This window comes from Heptranchias perlo, chromosome 27 (genome assembly GCF_035084215.1).
Source record: "Heptranchias perlo isolate sHepPer1 chromosome 27, sHepPer1.hap1, whole genome shotgun sequence".
In the NCBI taxonomy this organism is placed as follows: Eukaryota; Metazoa; Chordata; class Chondrichthyes; order Hexanchiformes; family Hexanchidae; genus Heptranchias; species Heptranchias perlo.
In genome coordinates, this window is record NC_090351.1 from 3952746 (window position 1) to 3972851 (window position 20106).

Genomic DNA, 20106 nt, shown 5'->3' on the forward strand with positions numbered 1-20106 from the left:
GTGACCGGCAGTTGCCAAGGTCATTGAATGAAGTCCCATCACTGGGATCTCTCCATATACAATGCTGCTGCTGCTGATCAGGCTCTACATGTGAAGCACTGGCACTGGGGAGGACTGAGAGAAAAGTCAGTTCTACATGGTAACATCTCACCCTGTAACATTCAGAATGTCGCGGCAGATCGATCACACGCACGTCCCCAGAACACAGAATCATTTCAAACACATTCCAGCCAATAGCATCACTTGGCTCCAGCAGTTTGCTCGCCCCCTGAATAAATAGGAGCTGACAACAACAGCAACAACAACAACAGCTCCCCTCAGACCTACGTGCCCCTCTGTGGGGTGAGGCGCAGGAGAACGAGCTGCTGAAGCAATTAACCCCTTGGTTCAGTTTAACAAAAGGGAAAGCAGCTGGCCATCGACATCTACCTCTTTGGTTGGATCTGCTGCTCCATCCCTCAATGAAGGCCCTGCCTTTCCTTCAAAAATTGCATCTCCATCTTCGGCGGTCATCATGTCGATTTCCTGTCCTGTGGTCATCGTGCCTTGTATCCCAGCATCCTCCTGCAACTGCTGCGGAAAGGGGTCCTCCTCAATCGAGATGATGCGGCTCACGTGGCCCGAGTTTAGACGGCTCCTCTGAAGGCTATTGAGTGGTTATTGTGCAAAAAACAACAGGACACTTTGGATTAGTTCGAGGGCAGCAATGGTATCTGGCAGAGTGATACCGGGGCTTGAAGGGTTAAATTACGAGGCCCGGTTGCATGGACTAGGCTTGTATTCCTTGAGTTTAGAAGGTTGAGGGGTGATCTGATTGGGGTGTTTAAAATGATAAAGGGATTTGATGGGATAGACAGAGAGAAACTATTTCCTCTGGTGAAGGAATCCAGAACCTTAATTACATAGAATGTACAGCACAGAAACAGGCCATTTGGCTCCACTGGTCTGTGCTGGTGTTTATGCTCCACACGAGCCTCCTCCCTCCCCTCTTCATCTAACCCTATCAGGATATCCTTCCATTCCCTTCTCCCTTATCTAACTTCCCCTTAAATGCATCGATGTTATTCACCTCAACGACTGGTAGTGAGCTCCACATTCTAACCACTCTCTGGGTAAAGAAGTTTCTCCTGAATTCCCTATTGGATTTATTAGTGACTATCTTATATTTATGATCTCTAGTTCTGGTCTCCCCCACAAGTGGAAACATCTTCTCTACGTCTATCAAACCCATTCAGAATTTTAAAGATCTCATTAGAGCTAGGCCATTCAGGAGTGAAATCAGGAAGCCCTTTATCACACAAAGGGTCGTGGAAATCTGGGACTCTCTCCCCCAAGAGGCTGTGGATGCTGGGGGTCAATTGGAGCTTTCAAGACTGAGATCAGCAGATTTTTATTAAGCAAGGGTATCAAGGGATTTGGAGGAAAGGCGGGTAGACGGAGTTGAGTTATGATCTAATTGAATGATAGAACAGGCTCAAGGGGCTGAATGGCTTATTACTATTCCTTTGTACTTGAAACAGTCTAACATCAAATGGCCTTCCACATTATACAACAGCCAAGTCCAATTCTGTTTGAGTGGGAGGGGGCTATAGAGTTCTAGGAGATAGAGACAAATCACTTACCCTTCTGACCTGAGCTCTCCCTGGCTGAGGTCAGAGCCCCATCTCTGCCTGGCCTCTTTCTGAAATGGAAAACTGCGGTGATTATAAAAAAAAGGCAGCGAGTCCACAGTCCCATTGCATCTGTAGCTACCACCCACTCACTGATTGGCTATCATTCCCATTCGAAGACAGAGCGATTGATTGGTTGCTATATTCCAACCAAAGCTCCAAGCAGCTGTTACCTTATCCAGAATGAAGAAGGCTGAACTCGAGTTCCCCATAAACAATACAATTAATATTAGAAATTAAGATTGTGAGAACTTAAGAAATGTCAGGGCCCTTGAAGCCTGGCCCTCGAGATCACCAGCTCTTCTATTGGAGTCTGTCCTTCCAGAATCCTAACATTTCTATAGAAGTCCACCCCTCTAGAACTCCAAATCTCCCATCAAAGCCATACCCTGCTGGTACCCTAACTCTGCAATCTAAACCAATCTCTCCAGTACCCCAACTTTCCCATGGGAGATCATTCTTCGAGTACTCTAACCCTCCCATGGGAGTTCATCCCTCTAGAACCCCAAATCTCCCATCAAAGCCCATGCTACCAGCAACCTATCTCTCCCATCGAAGCCCCACCCTCCAGCATCCTAACTCTCCCATCGAAGCCCCTCCCTCTAGTATCCGAACTCTCCCATCGAAGCCCCACCCTCCAGTATCCTAACTCTCCCATCGAAGCCCCTCCCTCCAGTATCCTAACTCTCCCATGGGAGCCCCTCCCTCCAGTATCCTAACTCTCCCATCGAAGCCCCCTCCTCCAGTATCCTAACTCTCCCATCGAAGCCCCTCCCTCTAGTATCCTAACTCTCCCATCGAAGCCCCTCCCTCCAGTATCCTAACTCTCCCATCGAAGCCCCTCCCTCCAGTATCCTAACTCTCCCATCGAAGCCCCTCCCTCCAGTATCCTAACTCTCCCATCGAAGCCCCTCCCTCTAGTATCCTAACTCTCCCATCGAAGCCCCTCCCTCTCATATCCTAACTCTCCCATCGAAGCCCCTCCCTCTAGTATCCTAACTCTCCCATCGAAGCCCCTCCCTCCAGTATCCTAACTCTCCCATCGAAGCCCCTCCCTCCAGTATCCTAACTCTCCCATCGAAGCCCCTCCCTCTAGTATCCTAACTCTCCCATCGAAGCCCCTCCCTCCAGTATCCTAACTCTCCCATCGAAGCCCCTCCCTCCAGTATCCTAACTCTCCCATCGAAGCCCCTCCCTCTAGAACACAAAAGCTTCTATTGGAATCCATCTTCTAGAACTCCTACTCTAATGTTGAAACATTCCATTTAGTACCCTAACTCTCCTATGGGAGACAGTCTCTCTGGAACCCCAACTCTTCTATTAGTATCCATACTTCTAGAGCCCCAACTCTTCTATTAGAGTCCATACTTCTAGAACCCCAACTCTCCCATTGACATCCGTGCTTCTAGAACCCCAACTTTTTCTATTGTGGTCTACCCTTCTGCCACCACAGCTCTTACGTTCGAGTCCAGCCTTCTAGAACCCCAACCTTTCCATCGTGGCCCATCCTTCAAGGACCATACCTCTTATATTGGAGACCAACCTTCTAGAACCCCAACTTTTTATTGGGGTCCAACCTTCTAGAATCCCAACGTTTTAAATTGGGTTCCAGTCTTCTAGAATCCCAACTCTTCTATTGGAATCCTTCTCGGACCCCAACGATTGTATTTGGATCCGTTTTTCTGGGACCCCAGCTATTCTATTTGGATCTGTTCTTCTAGAGCTCCAACTCTTCTATTGGGATCCATTTATCTGGAACCCCACCTATTATATTGGAGTCCAACCTTCCAGAATCCCAACTCTTCCATTGGAATCCATCCATCTAGATGCCCAACTATCCTTCTAGAACCCCAACTAGTCTTTTGGAATTTATCCTTCTAGAACTGAAATTCTTCCATTGGAACCTATCCCACTAGAACCCTAAGTCTCAGATCGAAGACCCTCCTTGGGACACTAGCTCTCCCACTGGAGCTAATCCTTCTAGAACCCTAACTATTCTATTGGAACCCATTGTTCTAAAACCCCAACTCTTCTATTGAAACCCATCCTCTATGACCTTCTACAGGGATGGCTGTATTATATTTTGGAGCTCTTTCATTGTTGATATACAGCCATCTCTCTCAAATGGAATATCAGGTAGTCAGTCCTTGCAAACGACCACCCCATCTCCAACCTCCTTTTCCTCTCCAAAGTCCTTGAACGTGTTGTCACCTCCCAAATCCATGCCCATCTTTCCCGCAACTCCATTTTTGAATCCCTCCAAACAGGTTTCTGTTCCTGCCACAGCACTGACCTGGTCCTTATCAAAGTCACAAATGACATCGTATGTGACTGTGACCGTGGTAAATTATCCCTCCTCATCCCTCTCCACCTGTCTGCAGCCTTTGACACGGTTGACCTCACCATCCTCCTCCAACACCTCTCCTCCATTGTCCAGCTGGGTGGGACGACACTCACCTGGTTCCATTCCTATCTATCCAGTCGTAGCCAGAGAATCACCTGCAATGGTTTCTCTTCCCGCTCCCGCACCGTTACCTCTGGAGTCCCCCAACGATCTATCCTTGGCCCCCTCCTATTTCTCATCTACATGCTGCTCCTCGGCGACATCATCCAAAAACACGTCAGATTCCACATGTACACTGACGACACCCAGCTCTACCTCACCACCACCTCCCTCGACCCCTCCACTGTCTCTCATTTGTCACACTGCTTGTCCGACATCTAGTACTGAATGAGCAAAAATTTCCTCCAACTAAATATTGGGAGAACCAAAGCCGTTGCCTTTGGTCCCCGCCACAAACTCCGTTCCCTCGCCACCGACTCCATCCCTCTCCCTGGCCACTGTCTGAGGCTGAACCAGACCGTTCACAACCTTGGCGTCCTATTTGACCCTGAAATGAGCTTCCAACCACATATCTGCTCCACCATTAAGACCGCCTACTTCCACCTTTGTAACATCACCTGTCTCTGCCCCTGCCTCAGCCCATCTGTTGCTCAAACCCTCATCCATGCCTTTGTTACCTCTAGACTCGACTATTCCAATGCTCTCCTGGCCGGCCTCCCATCTTCCAACCTCCGTAAACTTGAGCTCGTCCAAAACTCGCACCAAGTCCCGGTCACCCATCACCCCTGTGCTCGCTGACCTACATTGGCTTCCATTCTGGGAAAGCCTCAAATTTAAAATTCTCATCCTGGTTTTCAAATCCCTCCAAGGCCTCGGCCCTCCCTATCTCTGTAACCTCCTCCAGCCCTACAACCCTCCGAGATCTCTGCGCTCCTCCAATTCTTGCATCTTGTGCACCCTCGATTTTAATCGCTCCACCATTGGCGGCCGTGCCTTCAGCTGCCTAGGCCCTAAGCTTTAGAATTCCCTCCCTAAACCTCTCTACCTCTCTCTCCTCCTTTAAAACGCTCCTTAAAACCTACCTCTTTGACCAAGCTTTTGGTCACCTGTCCTAATATCTGCTTATGTGGCTCGGCATCAAATTTTGTCCGATAACGCCCCTGCAAATCACCTTGGGACATTTTATTACGTTAAAGGCGCTATATAAATGCAGGTGGTTGTTGTTGTTGTTGTTGTTGTTTAGAGTCTCATTTTACCTAAGAACATAAAATATAAAATCTAACAAAAGATTAAATTTCTGTTTGAACAAACTTATAAATTTACAGCTTATATTCAGAATCTCCCTCCAGAGTCAAATATTACATTCCTCCTGAATTGTGAGCACATTTCGTTATCCAGGTGAAATGAGGAATTTCAATGAAACATTACGGAGGGCTGATTGCTTCTGATTTGTTTTCAGACACAAACATTAATCGATGCAAAACGTTTTCCTCATCACGTTTATGTTGAACATTATTTGAGTTTCTTACACTGATTTAGAAACAGTCTCTGTTTACAGTTTGTCACTCTGTGTCCATCCCTCAATACCTGGGGTACATCTTCATCAGAACACGACCCCCCCCCTCACTGCTCCCCCAGTGTGTACTGTCCATGTACCAGAGCTGACCCCCAGACACACACGGGCTGTGACTGAATTCCCCCCATTTCCTGCTGTGTCCATCCCTCATTACCTGGGGAACAGCTTCATCGGAACGAGACCCCTCACTGCCGGGAGAATGATCCCTCTCTCTGTAATAAAACCAAAGGATCAGACAGACAGGAAGAGACAGTCAGTGACAGTGTCAGAGAGCAGGGTTACTGGGGACATTTATTGTTAGATTTCCTCACTCACCCGCACCTCAATCCCAAATCCCAGACCATGTCCCCTGTTCCTATCGTCCATCAGGGACTCCCAGGGGCTGGGACTGAGCCCAGGGCCCTTACTGTATCAATGTGAGGCTGGGCCTGTATATTCACACTCTCCCTGTGTACACAGTGTGTGGGGTGTGTACAGGGTCACTTACTGTATCAGTGTGAGGCTGGGCCTGTATACTCACACTCTCCCTGTGTACACAGTGTGTGGGGTGTGTACAGGGTCACTTACTGTATCAGTGTGAGACTGGGCCTGTATACTCACACTCTCCCTGTGTACACAGTGTGTGGGGTGTGTACAGGGTCACTTACTGTATCAGTGTGAGGCTGGGCCTGTATATTCACACTCTCCCTGTGTACACAGTGTGTGGGGTGTGTACAGGATCACTTACTGTATCAGTGTGAGGCTGGGCCTGTATACTCACACTCTCCCCGTGTACACAGTGTGTGGGGTGTGTACAGGGTCACTTACTGTATCAGTGTGAGGCTGGGCCTGTATACTCACACTCTCCCTGTGTACACAGTGTGTGGGGTGTGTACAGGGTCACTTACCCATCTTTCTCCTCTCGTTGAGCTGCTTCTTCCTGTTGGACCACCAGCCGATCCTGGGCCTCCTGCAGCTCCTGTTGGATCTGCTCCAGCCGCGTCTCCAGCTCCTGATTGGTCAGTTTGAGCTTCTCGTTCTCAGTGCTGGTCTCGTCCTGTTTACTGCGCAGAGCAACAAGCTCCGCCTCCAACTGGGAGGGAGGGAATATAATCCAGTGATAAGAAGCCTGCGGATGCCTACACCTTACCTTAGATCTTGGAATCACATGATAGGTTCAGATGAATAAGGCCCTTTACCCCAATTGATCTCATTGTTCCGGAAATGAACCAATCTCCTGGCCTCAGCCGCCCTTCTTATGTTCTGTTCCCATTGTTGATCGCCCAATGGACCAGGATGACCTCCTGCCACCTGTCTGAAATGACTCTTCACAACCCAGACCCCGTGCCCTCCTGCCCTCAGCTATGTTTGAAAGCACCGGTTTGGGTTCACTATGTCGCTGCCAATCCCCTTTTCAGTGTCCCGAACAACTAGCTCTGTCATTCTCCCACACCAACTCACAGTTGGCCCAACCTCACAGTTTTAATAAGGGATCCTGTTGTAGCACCATTTCATCTCAATGCTTCACTTCATAAATTACATTCATTACCTTTCTAAAATACACACAAAATATGACAGAAATACACAGTGACTCTGTCAGCACTGAACACAGGTAAGACAACCTGTACATCTGACCAGTACAGTCTATCTATACACCAATAACCTGTACAACTCACCAATACAGTCTATCTATACACCAATAACCTGTATATCAGACCAGTACAGTCTATCTATACACCAATAACCTGTATATCAGACCAATACAGTCTATCTATATACCAATAACCTGTATATCAGACCAGTACAGTCTATCCATACACCAATAACCTGTATTTCAGACCAATACAGTCTATCTATACACCAATAACCTGTATATCAGACCAATACAGTCTATCTGTACACCAATAACCTGTATATCAGACCAATACAGTCTATCTATGCACCAATGACCTGTATATCAGACCAATACAGTCTATCTATTCACCAATAACCTGTATATCAGACCAATACAGTCTATCTATACAACAATAACCTGTATATCAGACCAATACAGTCTATCTATGCACCAATAACCTGTATATCAGACCAATACAGTCTATCTATGCACCAATAACCTGTATATCAGACCAATACAGTTTATCTATGCACCAATAACCTGTATATCAGACCAATACAGTCTATCTATGCACCAATAACCTGTATATCAGACCAATACAGCCTATCTATACACCAATAACCTGTATATCAGACCAATACAGCCTATCGATACACCAATAACCTCTATATCTGACCAATACAGTCTATCGATACACCAATAACCTGTATATCTGACCAATACAGTCTATCTATGCACCAATAACCTGTATATCAGACCAATACAGTCTATCTATGCACCAATAACCTGTATATCAGACCAATACAGTCTATCTATGCACCAATAACCTGTATATCAGACCAATACAGTCTATCTATGCACCAATAACCTGTATATCAGACCAATATAGTCTATCTATGCACCAATAACCTGTATATCAGACCAATACAGTCTATCTATGCACCAATAACCTGTATATCAGACCAATACAGTCCATCTATGGAAAAAATACCTGTACATCAGACCAATACAGCCTATCTATACACCAATAACCTGTATATCAGACCAATACAGCCTATCTATACACCAATAACCTGTATATCAGACCAATACAGTCTATCTATACACCAATAACCTCTATATCAGACCAATACAGTCTATCGATACACCAATAACCTGTATATCTGACCAATACAGTCTATCTATGCACCAATAACCTGTATATCAGACCAATACAGTCTATCTATGCACCAATAACCTGTATATCAGACCAATACAGTCTATCTATGCACCAATAACCTGTATATCAGACCAATACAGTCTATCTATACACCATTAACCTGTATATCAGACCAATACAGTCTATCTATATACCAATAACCTGTATATCAGACCAATACAGTCTATCTATACAGTTCTGGTCTCCATACTTAAGAAAAGACATACTTGCTCTCGAGGCAGTACAAAGAAGGTTCACTCGGTTAATCCCGGGGATGAGGGGGTGGACATATGAGGAGAGGTTGAGTAGATTGGGACTCTACTCATTGGAGTTCAGAAGAATGAGAGGCGATCTTATTGAAACATATAAGATTGTGAAGGGGCTTGATCGGGTGGATGCGGTAAGGATGTTCCCAAGGATGGGTGAAACTAGAACGAGGGGGCATAATCTTAGAATGAGGGGCTGCTCTTTCAAAACAGAGATGAGGAGAAGCTTCTTCACTCAGAGGGTGGTGGGTCTGTGGAATTTGCTGCCCCAGGAAGCTGTGGAAGCTACATCATGAAATAAATTTAAAACAGAAATAGACAGTTTCCTAGAAGTAAAGGGAATTAGGGGTTACGGGGAGCGGGCAGGAAATTGGACATGAATTTATATTTGAGGCTAGGATCAGATCAGCCATGATCTTATTGAATGGTGGAGCAGGCTCGAGGGGCCGATTGGCCTACTCCTGTTCCTAGTTCTTATGTTCTTATGTAATAACCTGTATATCAGACCAATACAGTCTATCTATGCACCAATAACCTGTATATCAGACCAATAGTCTATCTATACACCAATAACCTGTATATCAGACCAATACAGTCTATCTATACACCAATAACCTGTATATCAGACCAATACAGTCTATCTATACACCAATAACCTGTATATCAGACCAATACAGTCTATCGATACACCAATAACCTGTATATCAGACCAATACAGTCTATCTATACACCAATAACCTGTATATCAGACCAATACAGTCTATCTATACACCAATAACCTGTATATCAGACCAATACAGTCTATCTATGCACCAACAATCTGTATATCAGACACCAGGGCTCCAAGGGTTGGATTATGAGGAGATTTTTACATAAATTAGATTTGTAGTGCCTGGAATATAGAAGGTTAAGGGGTGATTTAATTGAGGTTTTTAGGATTTTGAAAGGAATTGATGGGGTAAATGGAGAGGAACTTTTTCCGCTGGTGGGGGAGTCTGGGACAAGGGGACATAAAATCAGAGCCAGGTCATTCAGGAGAGAAGTTAGGAAACATTTCTTCACACAAAGGGTGGTAGAAATGTGGAAATCTCTCCCACAAAATGCAGTAGATGCTAGCTCAATTAATAAGTTTAAATCTGAGATTGATTGATTTTTGTTAGCCAAGGGTATTAAGGGATATGGAGCCAAGGCGGGTGGATGGAGTCAGGATACAGATCATCCATGATCTCATTGAATGGCGGAGCATGCTCGAGGGGCTGAATGGCCTCCTCCTGTTCCTATGTTCCGATACACCAACAACCTCTATATCAGCCCCTTTGAAAAGGGAGCAGGTAATTTAGCAGGAAGCTCACATATCTCTGGGCTTCCCAGCCAGGGAAACCCAGTAAATTGTTTCCAGCCAATTTCTCTCAGTCACATTGCACTCTGCTCCTTTCTGTTTGAGGTGTCTTTAAACTCCTTTTGTTTTTTAATCCCACATTTTTTCCCACTTTTAAAATCTAAAAAAAAGCATTCACTGCCTATTAGACTCATTGGGATATAAAAATGGGCGATAACAAATTGGCAGTCTGCTTTTCCATTGACTCCAACAGTGCAGTGTGAAACGGGACACGGTGAGAAACGGGACGCAGGGTGAAAAGGGGCGCGGTGAGAAACGGGGCGTGGGGAGAGACGGGGCACGGGGAGAGACGGGGCACGGTGTTTACTGTTTTTTACTGTTCCCCTCTCCCCTCTCCTTGTTTTGGGTCAGTCCGCCTATCTTCCTTTTCTAGTTGTCAAGAAGGATCCCGACAGGATCTATTAAAGCTGCCTTTTCTCTTCCAGCTGTTGATGAAACATGTGTATCACCAACGTGTTTGACCTTCACTTCAGATTTTCCCGCGGTTCCAGGCTGATCAATTTACTGCAGGCCTCGTCTCAACAAGGTGGGGGGTCCAGGGTGGGCAGACATTGCACTAGCGGAGGAGGCTGTTTAACATGTGTCAGAGGTGTTGCACCTGGGGCACACATCTGGCTTACCTGTGTCCGTGTCTGCACCAGATGTTGCACTTCATCCTGTTTGCTGTCTAACTCCTTTTGTAAGTCCTGACTCTGAGTGTGGAGCCTCACAACATTCTGAAAAGGCAGAGAGAATTGGACCATTGGAGGGGTGCATTTTGTCTGTGTGTCCGGGGGTTCGGTAGTGTACTGGTTATGCTGCTGGACCAGTAGTCCAGAGAATTGGCCTAATAACCCAGAGAACATGAGTTCAGATATACAGCGGCAGATCGAGAATTGGAATTCAGTTCAAAAAGAATCTGGAAATAAAAAGCTGGTCTCAGTAAAAGTGACCTTGAAGCTGTCGGATTGTCGTAAAAAACCAACTGGTTCAGTACGGTACCTTCGAGAAGGAAACCTGCCCCCCTTACCCAGTCTGGGCCTATATGTGACTCCAGTCCCACATCAATGTGGTTGACTCCTGTCTGTCCTCCGAGTTGGCCTAGCCAAGCCATGAGTTGTATCAAACTGCTACCAATGGTTCAAGGATAAGGCCCACCGCCACCTTCTCAGGGCAATTAGGGATGGGCAATAATTGCCAGCCTTGCCAGTGATGCCCACACCCCAGGAATGAATTTTTAATAAGCTGGTGTGGGCACTAATTGTGTGGCTGGGTAGAAAACTGTCATAGAAATACATAGAAGTTACAACACGGAAACAGGCCATTTGGCCCAACCAATCCATGTCGGCATTTACCCTCCATGCAAGCAATTAGCTCTCATCATGTTTACCTGCCCTGTTCCCATATCCCTTCATCCCCCTTTCCTTCATCCACCTACCCAAAGCATTAACTTTTGCTAGCACTTCTCAAATTGCTCCTTGAAGTAAACAAGTGTAACACACTGCACTGTGTCAATGGTCTTGTTAGGGACTTGTTAAACAGCAAATGGAGGTCTTCTCCATTAATGCTTAAAGCTGGACTTTTCACAACAGTAGATTTCTTGGCACCTGTTTGGAGCAGGCCTTAGAGCAGTGGGACGGAGTGGGAAGCTGCAGAAAGTCACCTGAAACAGAGGAGGCCAGAACTGGGAGCAGTGCAGGAACCGAGCCAAAGGCACAGAGCAGCTGGGAGTGAGCAGAAAAGTCCAGGCCAAGCTGGTGGGACAGTACCCGGGGTAAGGAGAGGGTCCACTCCATGTGGCCAGTGAGTCCTGGTTACAATCTTCACTCACCCTTCAGCCCATCCTCCTGTGCCTGATATTCCTGTGCTATCTCTCTGTAACCCATGAGTCTCTGTACTCAGATGCTTCTTATTCTACCAGTTAGTCACTTCCCAAAGTAACTGTAGGTGTTTGAAGTCAGCTGTATGGACAAGGCACGTTAAATCCCTTCTTATACTACTTTGTTTTTTTACCAGAACATTTGCAAAACACAAATGAAGACGAGCCTTTTATTTTCCTTTAGAAACATCCATTGGCCGTGCCTTTAAGAACCATCCCTTTAACAGAAATTATTTAAGGCAACAGTTATGACTTCAGCATTAGCTTCAGCTATCGGACCAATCAGGTTTCAGGACAGACTCATCGTTGGCTTCTGTTAATGGACCAATTGGATCTGAGATCAGTGACGGACAGACTCAATGTTTTTAATGGATGTACTGGCCCCCGACACACCACACAGGATGGACAACACTTCAGGTCATCACAACTCAGCCTGATATCTTACAATACTCACTTCACTCTCTATCCTTTCCTTCTCATTGTTGATCTGAAGCTCCATCTCCTCGTAGAGTTTCTGCACCTCTGCATTGTGTTCCACCGTCCTCCTGGGGCAGAAGAAGAGATGTCAGTTCAATGCAGGGCGTCCCAGCTTCTGGCGGGCTCACTAATGGGAGCTTTGGGCTATTAACGCCTCAGTTTCGAGCGGCTCTGCCTTTTACTGTAGTAGATAGTTACAGGGATGGGTGACCAGATTATTCCCTGAACCCACAATCCCATCACCCTCCCAATCAGCCACATAGACTGAACTAACCGTGTCTTTGTGACACAGTGGTATGTTTCAATGTGAGGTGCATCATTAATTCACAATGCCTGGCAAGCAGAGGCAAAAAAAAACACTGTCAAACACTTTATCATGAAGAGACTTCCCCCTTAAGGCTTCCCTTAAGGACCAATGCACCAAAGGAGATAAATCTAATTCGGGCCAGAAATTTCCTCACAGCTGCTCCCACTCCATCGCCGTCACTCCCACAGGCAGATGTCCACACCCATAGGCATGGGCAGGGGAGCTGAACGGGCATGGGCAGGGGAGCTGAACGGGCATGGGCAGGGGAGCTGAACGGGCATGGGCAGGGGAGCTGAACGGGCATGGGCAGGGGAGCTGAACGGGCATGGGCAAGGGAGCTGAACGGGCATGGGCAAGGGAGCTGAACGGGCATGGGCAGGGGAGTTGAACGGGCATGGGCGGGGGAGCTGAACGGGCATGGGCAGGGGAGCTGAACGGGCATGGGCAAGGGAGCTGAACGGGCATGGGCAGGGGAGCTGAACGGGCATGGGCAGGGGAGCTGAACGGGCATGGGCAGGGGAGCTGAACGGGCATGGGCAGGGGAGCTGAACGGGCATGGGCAGGGGAGCTGAACGGGCATGGGCAGGGGAGCTGAACGGGCATGGGCAGGGGAGCTGATCGGGCATGGGCAGGGGGAGCTGAACGGGCATGGGCAGGGGAGCTGAACGGGCATGGGCAAGGGAGCTGAACGGGCATGGGCAAGGGAGCTGAACGGGCATGGGCGGGGGAGTTGAACAGGCATGGGCGGGGGAGTTGAACGGGCATGGGCAAGGGAGCTGAACGGGCATGGGCAGGGGAGCTGAACGGGCATGGGCAGGGGAGCTGAACGGGCATGGGCAAGGGAGCTGAACGGGCATGGGCAAGGGAGCTGAACGGGCATGGGCGGGGGAGTTGAACGGGCATGGGCAAGGGAGCTGAACGGGCATGGGCAGGAGAGTTTAACAGGCATGGGCAGGGGAGCTTGCTCTGAACTGGCAGAGTTTACACCAGTGCCAATTCAGAAATGTAGCCAGAGGTGCCAACTGGGCAGTTAGGAGTTATTTTCCCCTTCAATGAAAGAACATGGGAACAGGAGGAGGCCATTCAGCCCTTCGAGCCTATTCCGCCATTCAATTAGATCATGGCTGATCTGGACCTCAACTCCATTCACCCACCTTTGCTCCATATCCCTCGATCCCCTGACCCAACAAAAATCTATTGATCTCAGTCTTGAAAGCTCCAAATGACCCCCAGTATCCACAGCCTTTTGGGGGAGAGAGTTCCAGATTTCCACTCCCCTTGTGTGAAAAGGTGCTTCCTGATTTCACCCCTGAACGGCGAGGTGCTAATTTTAAGGTTATTCCCCCTTGTTCTGGACTCCCCCACCATAGGAAATAGTTTCTCTCTATCTACCCTATCGAATCACTTTATCATCTTAAACACCTCGATCAGATCACCCCTTAATCTTCTACACTGAAGGGAATACAAGCCGAGTCTATGCAACCTGTCCTCATAATTTAACCCTTTTAGCCCCGGTATCATTCTGGTGAATCTGCACTGCATCCCCTCCAAGGCCAATATATCCTTCCTGAGGTGCGGTGCCCAGAACTGAACCCAGTCTCCAGATGGGGTCTAACCAGAGCTCTGTACAGCTGGAACATCACTTCCTCCCCCCGTGAGATAAAGGCCAATTAGCATTTTTGATTGCTTTTTGGACTAACTTCGAGTGATTTGTGTAATGCTGAAGCTGAGCAGATAAAGCAGCCTGGATTTCACTGGTCAGTGTACAAACAAATATCTGAGCTGGAGGAACAGATTGAGATGGGGGGGACACTGAATACTGGCGATGTATTACTCACTTTTTTAAGGTGCGTACGAGATCCTCCTTCTCTCTCTGGGCCTCCTGAATCTGGCCGGTCACTTTAGACAGCAAATCCTCCAGGTTCCCGAGCAGGTTTGGCTCATCGCGTCGGAGCTGGACCCACAGCTTCCATATCTCCGACTTACTGAGAGAGGGAGATAGAGAGAGAATGGGCAGAACTATCAGTTGACAGACCAAACCCCTCATTGTAAGAATCTCGAATACACCCCAATATACATCTCAATATAACTCTGTGACATACCCCACACTCCTCAATATAACTCTCTGATATACCCCACACTCCTCAATATAACTCTCTGATATACCCCACATCCCTCAATATAACTCTCTGATATACCCCACACTCCTCAATATAACTCTCTGATATACCCCACATCCCTCAATATAACTCTCTGATATACCCCACACTCCTCAATATAACTCTCTGATATACCCCACACTCCTCAATATAACTCTCTGATATACCCCACACTCCTCAATATAACTCTCTGATATACCCCACACTCCTCAATATAACTCTCTGATATACCCCACACTCCTCAATATAACTCTCTGATACCCCTCACTGTAACACTTTGTATACCCCCAACCCTCACTATAACACTCTGATATACCCCACACCCCTCACTGTAACACTCTGATATACCCCACACCCCTCACTGTAACACTCTGATATACCCCACACCCCTCGCTTTAACACTTTGATATACCCCACACCCCTCGCTGTAACACTCTGATGTACCCCACACCCCTCACTGTAACACTCTGATATACCCCACACCCCTCACTGTAACACTCTGATATACCCCACACCCCTCACTGTAACACTCTGATATACCCCACACCCCTCACTGTAACACTTTGTATACCCCACACCCCTCGCTGTAACACTCTGATATACCCCACACCCCTCGCTGTAACACTCTGATATACCCCCACACCCCTCACTGTAACACTCTGATATACCCCCACACCCCTCACTGTAACACTCTGATATACCCCACATCCCTCACTGTAACACTTTGTATACCCCACACCCCTCATTATAACACTCTGATATATCCCACACCCCTCACTGTAACTCTGATGCACCCCACACCCCTCACTGTAACACTCTGATATACCCCACACCCCTCACTGTAACTCCCTGATATACCCCACACCCCTTACTGTAACACTCTGATATACCCCGCACCCCTCACTGTAACACTCTGATATACCCCGCACCCCTCACTGTTACTCTCTGATATACGCCACATCCATCACTGTAACTCTCTGATATACCCCACACCCCTCACTGTAACCCTCTGATATACCCCACACCCCTCACTGTAACACTCTGATATACCCCACACCCCTCACTGTAACACTCTGATATACCCCACACCCCTCACTGTAACACTCTGATATACCCCACACCCCTCACTGTAACACTCTGATATACCCTACACCCCTCACTGTAACATTCTGATATACCCCACACCCCTCACTGTAACACTCTGATATACCCCACACCCCTCACTGTAATTCTCTGATATACCCCACACCCCTCACTGTAATTCTCTGATATACCCCACACACCTCACTGTAACACTCTGATATACCCCACACCCCTCACTGTAACACTCTGATATACCCCACACCCCTCACTGTAACACTCTGATATACCCCACACCCCTCACTGTAACACTCTGATATACCCCACACCCCTCACTGTAACACTCTGATATACCCCACACCCCTCACTGTAACACTCTGATATACCCCACACCCCTCACTGTAACACTCTGATATACCCCACACCCCTCACTGTAACACTCTGATATACCCCACACCCCTTACTGTAACTCTGATATACCCCACACCCCTCACTGTAATACTCTGATATACCCCACACCCCTCACTGTAACACTCTGATATACCCCACACCCCTCACTGTATCACTCTGATATACCCCACACCCCTCACTGTAACACTCTGATATACCCCACACCCCTTACTGTAACTCTGATATACCCCACACCCCTCACTGTAATACTGATATACCCCACACCCCTCACTGTAACACTCTGATATACCCCACACCCCTCACTGTAACACTCTGATATACCCCACACCCCTCACTGTAACACTCTGATATACCCCACACCCCTCACTGTAACACTCTGATATACCCCACACCCCTCACTGTAACACCCTGATATACCCCACACCCCTTACTGTAACTCTGATATACCCCACACCCCTCACTGTAACACCCTGATATACCCCACACCCCTTACTGTAACTCTGATATACCCCACACCCCTCACTGTAACACTCTGATATACCCCACACCCCTCACTGTAACACTCTGATATACCCCACACACCTCACTGTAACACTCTGATATACCCCACACCCCTCACTGTAACACTCTGATATACCCCACACCCCTCACTGTAACACTCTGATATACCCCACACCCCTCACTGTAACACTCTGATATACCCCACACCCCTCACTGTAACACTCTGATATACCCCACACCCCTCACTGTAACACTCTGATATACCCCACACCCCTCACTGTAACACTCTGATATACCCCACACCCCTCACTGTAACACTCTGATATACCCCACACCCCTCACTGTAACTCTGATATACCCCACACCCCTCACGGGTACCATGGGAAACTCTTGCTGCAGACTCCCAGCTGTGGCCGATGCAGCAATACAAACGTAAATATATCCTCGGCTACCCAGTTAGAGGCCTCAGAGAATTTCACCAACAATTTGTGGCTTTTAAACGCCCCGACGTCCTGCAGTGTAACTCGTTGCATCTCCTGGAAACCTCCTCCTCTCTGAATAGAACAAGAAGTTAGTGACCGAGCCTCGGTCTCCCTGAGCACGGGATCCCCCACTCACTCTGCAAAGATGGCGCCGGCTCCCAGTCTCTCCATCAGTTTTTCAAAGTGTTGCTTTTCCTCATCTTCCACCTCAACTTGCCGCTGTAGGCTTTGGGACTGATACAGAGATTCTGGAACATTCTGCGAACCATCACCATCCCCTTCCTGGTTCTGGTCAGTTAGAAAGTGGCCTAGAGATTACAGCTCAGGTGGTCATTGCTTGGTTCAAATATCTTACACAAACATCTCCTGAAGTGAGAGCCTTGGAGCAAACCCAAAGCTTCATTGACCCCCAGGTGTACAGACATGGCACCAAATGAATGGGTGCAATCGATGTCATCAATCAGAGCGACCCTCTTATCAGAGACCCTCACCATCACTGACAGGGCAAACGCTGAGCGAGCGCCTGAGAGAGCCCTGTCTGACTGACCGGGGGATCATTCCCATCAGGGCCGCCCGCAGGAAACTCAGCATTGTGAACACACCTTGGAAATGTGTCGCTGCAATATCCGTCCTGGGGCTCCCCCAGACAATCGAAAATGTCCACAATGGGTCACTCCGGTTAATCGATCAACACATTTATACTTCACAATTGATTGATCGTTAATATAAAGGAAAGAAAACAACAATTTGGATTTTCAACAGACCAACACGGTGAATCTGACAATAACTGTCTCCCGTCCAATCCCACCGGCCCCCTCCCCAAGCAGTTCAGAAAGAAAATACATCTCATGGAACCTTTCATCCATTTTATATTCTCCCCTCCCCCACTCCACGCCCTCCCCTCCCCCACTCCACGCCCTCCCCTCCCCCACTCCACGCCCTCCCCTCCCCCACCCCACACTCTCCCCTCCCCCACTCCACGCCCTCCCCTCCCCCACCCCACACTCTTCCCTCCCCCACTCCACACCCTCCCCTCACCCACCCCACACTCTCCCCTCCCCCACTCCACACCCTCCCCTCCCCCACTCCACGCCCTCCCCTCCCCCACTCCACACCCTCCCCTCCCCCACTCCACGCCCTCCCCTCCCCCACTCCATGCCCTCCCCTCCCCCACTCCACGCCCTCCCCTCCTCCACTGCACACCCTCCCTTCCCCCACTCCAAACCCACCCCACCCCCACTCCACGCCCTCCCCTCCCCCACTCCACGCCCTCCCCTCCCCCACGCCAGGCCTTCCCCTCCCCCACTCCACGCCCTCCCCTCCCCCACTCCAAACCCACCCCTCCCCCACTCCAGGCCCTCCCCTCCCCCACTCCACGCCCTCCCCTCCCCCACTCCAAACACACCCCTCCCCCACTCCAGGCCCTCCCCTCCCCCACTCCACTCCCTCCCTTCCCCCACCCCACGCCCTCCCCTCCCCCACTCCACGCCCTCCCCTCCCCCACTCCAAACCCACCCCTCCCCCACTCCAGGCCCTCCCTCCCCCACTCCACACCCTCCCCTCCCCCACTCCACGCCCTCCCCTCCCCCACTCCAAACACACCCCTCCCCCACTCCAGGACCTCCCCTCCCCCACTCCACTCCCTCCCTTCCCCCACCCCACGCCCTCCCCTCCCCACTCCACTCCCTCCCTTCCCCCACCCCACGCCCTCCCCTCCCCCACTCCACGCCCTCCCCTCCCCCACTCCAAACCCACCCCTCCCCCACTCCAGGCCCTCCCTCCCCCACTCCACACCCTCCCCTCCCCCACTCCACGCCCTCCCCCTCCCCCACTCCAAACACACCCCTCCCCCACTCCAGGACCTCCCCTCCCCCACTCCACTCCCTCCCTTCCCCCACCCCACGCCCTCCCCTCCCCACTCCACTCCCTCCCTTCCCCCACCCCACGCCCTCCCCTCCCCCACTCCACGCCCTCCCCTCCCCCACTCCAAACACACCCCTCCCCCACTCCAGGCCCTCCCCTCCACCTCTCCACACCCTCCCCTCCCCCACTCCAAACACACCCCTCCCCCACTCCAGGCCCTCCCCTCTCTCATTCCAAACACACCCCTCCCCCACTCCACGCCCTCCCCTCATCCATGAGCCCTGAACTGTCCGGCCAAGGGAGCAGAAGACAGCGAAGAGGGAGGAGGTGGGGGAATGTCGTGGGAAGAGCGGAGTGTGGGGGTGGGGGGAGTTTGGGGATGGGGGAGTATCGGGGTGGGGGAGTGTGGGGGTGGGGGAGTGTGTGGGTCAGGTGAGGAGGAGCGTGGGGTGGGGGGTGTGCGGAGGTGGGGGGTGTTTGGGGGTGGGGGAGTGTGGGGGGAATGTCTGGGTGGGGGAGTATCGGGGTGGGGGAGTTTGAGGGTGGGGGGAGTGTGGGTGTGGAAGTAGTGTGGGTGTGGGGGGAATGTCGGGATGGGGGGAGTGTGGGGGTGGGGGGAGAGTGGGAGTGGGAGGAGAGTGGGGGTGGGGGAGTGTGGGGGTGGGGGGAGAGTGGGGGTGGGGGAGTGTGGGGGTGGGGGGAGAGTGGGGGTGGGGGGAGTGTGGGGGTGGGGGGAGAGTGGGGGTGGGGGAGTGTGGGGGTGGGGGAGTGTGGGGGTGGGGGGAGAGTGGGGGTGGGGGAGTGTGGGGGTGGGGGGAGAGTGGGAGTGGGGGAGTGTGGGGGGGGGAGAGTGTGATGGGTGATGGAGGAATCACCATTTTAATGAAGGAACGTTACCTACTCTGACCCAGTGCTGACCGC

At 49.9% G+C, this 20106-nt stretch overlaps 1 protein-coding gene across 1 annotated transcript in view; it reads right to left on the reverse strand.

Annotated features, from left to right (window-relative positions):
- LOC137344348 (uncharacterized) overlaps positions 1-20106 on the reverse strand; it is a 187140-nt gene that overhangs the window by 140555 nt on the left and 26479 nt on the right. Inside the window, exons 4-11 of the mRNA XM_068007225.1 lie at positions 17459-17630; positions 14528-14674; positions 12360-12450; positions 10668-10763; positions 6478-6662; positions 5745-5802; positions 1623-1681; positions 430-646 (exon numbers count right to left, since the gene is read on the reverse strand). Coding sequence (XP_067863326.1) covers positions 430-646; positions 1623-1681; positions 5745-5802; positions 6478-6662; positions 10668-10763; positions 12360-12450; positions 14528-14674; positions 17459-17630 — 1025 coding nt within the window. The remainder of the gene's footprint in view (positions 1-429; positions 647-1622; positions 1682-5744; positions 5803-6477; positions 6663-10667; positions 10764-12359; positions 12451-14527; positions 14675-17458; positions 17631-20106) is intronic.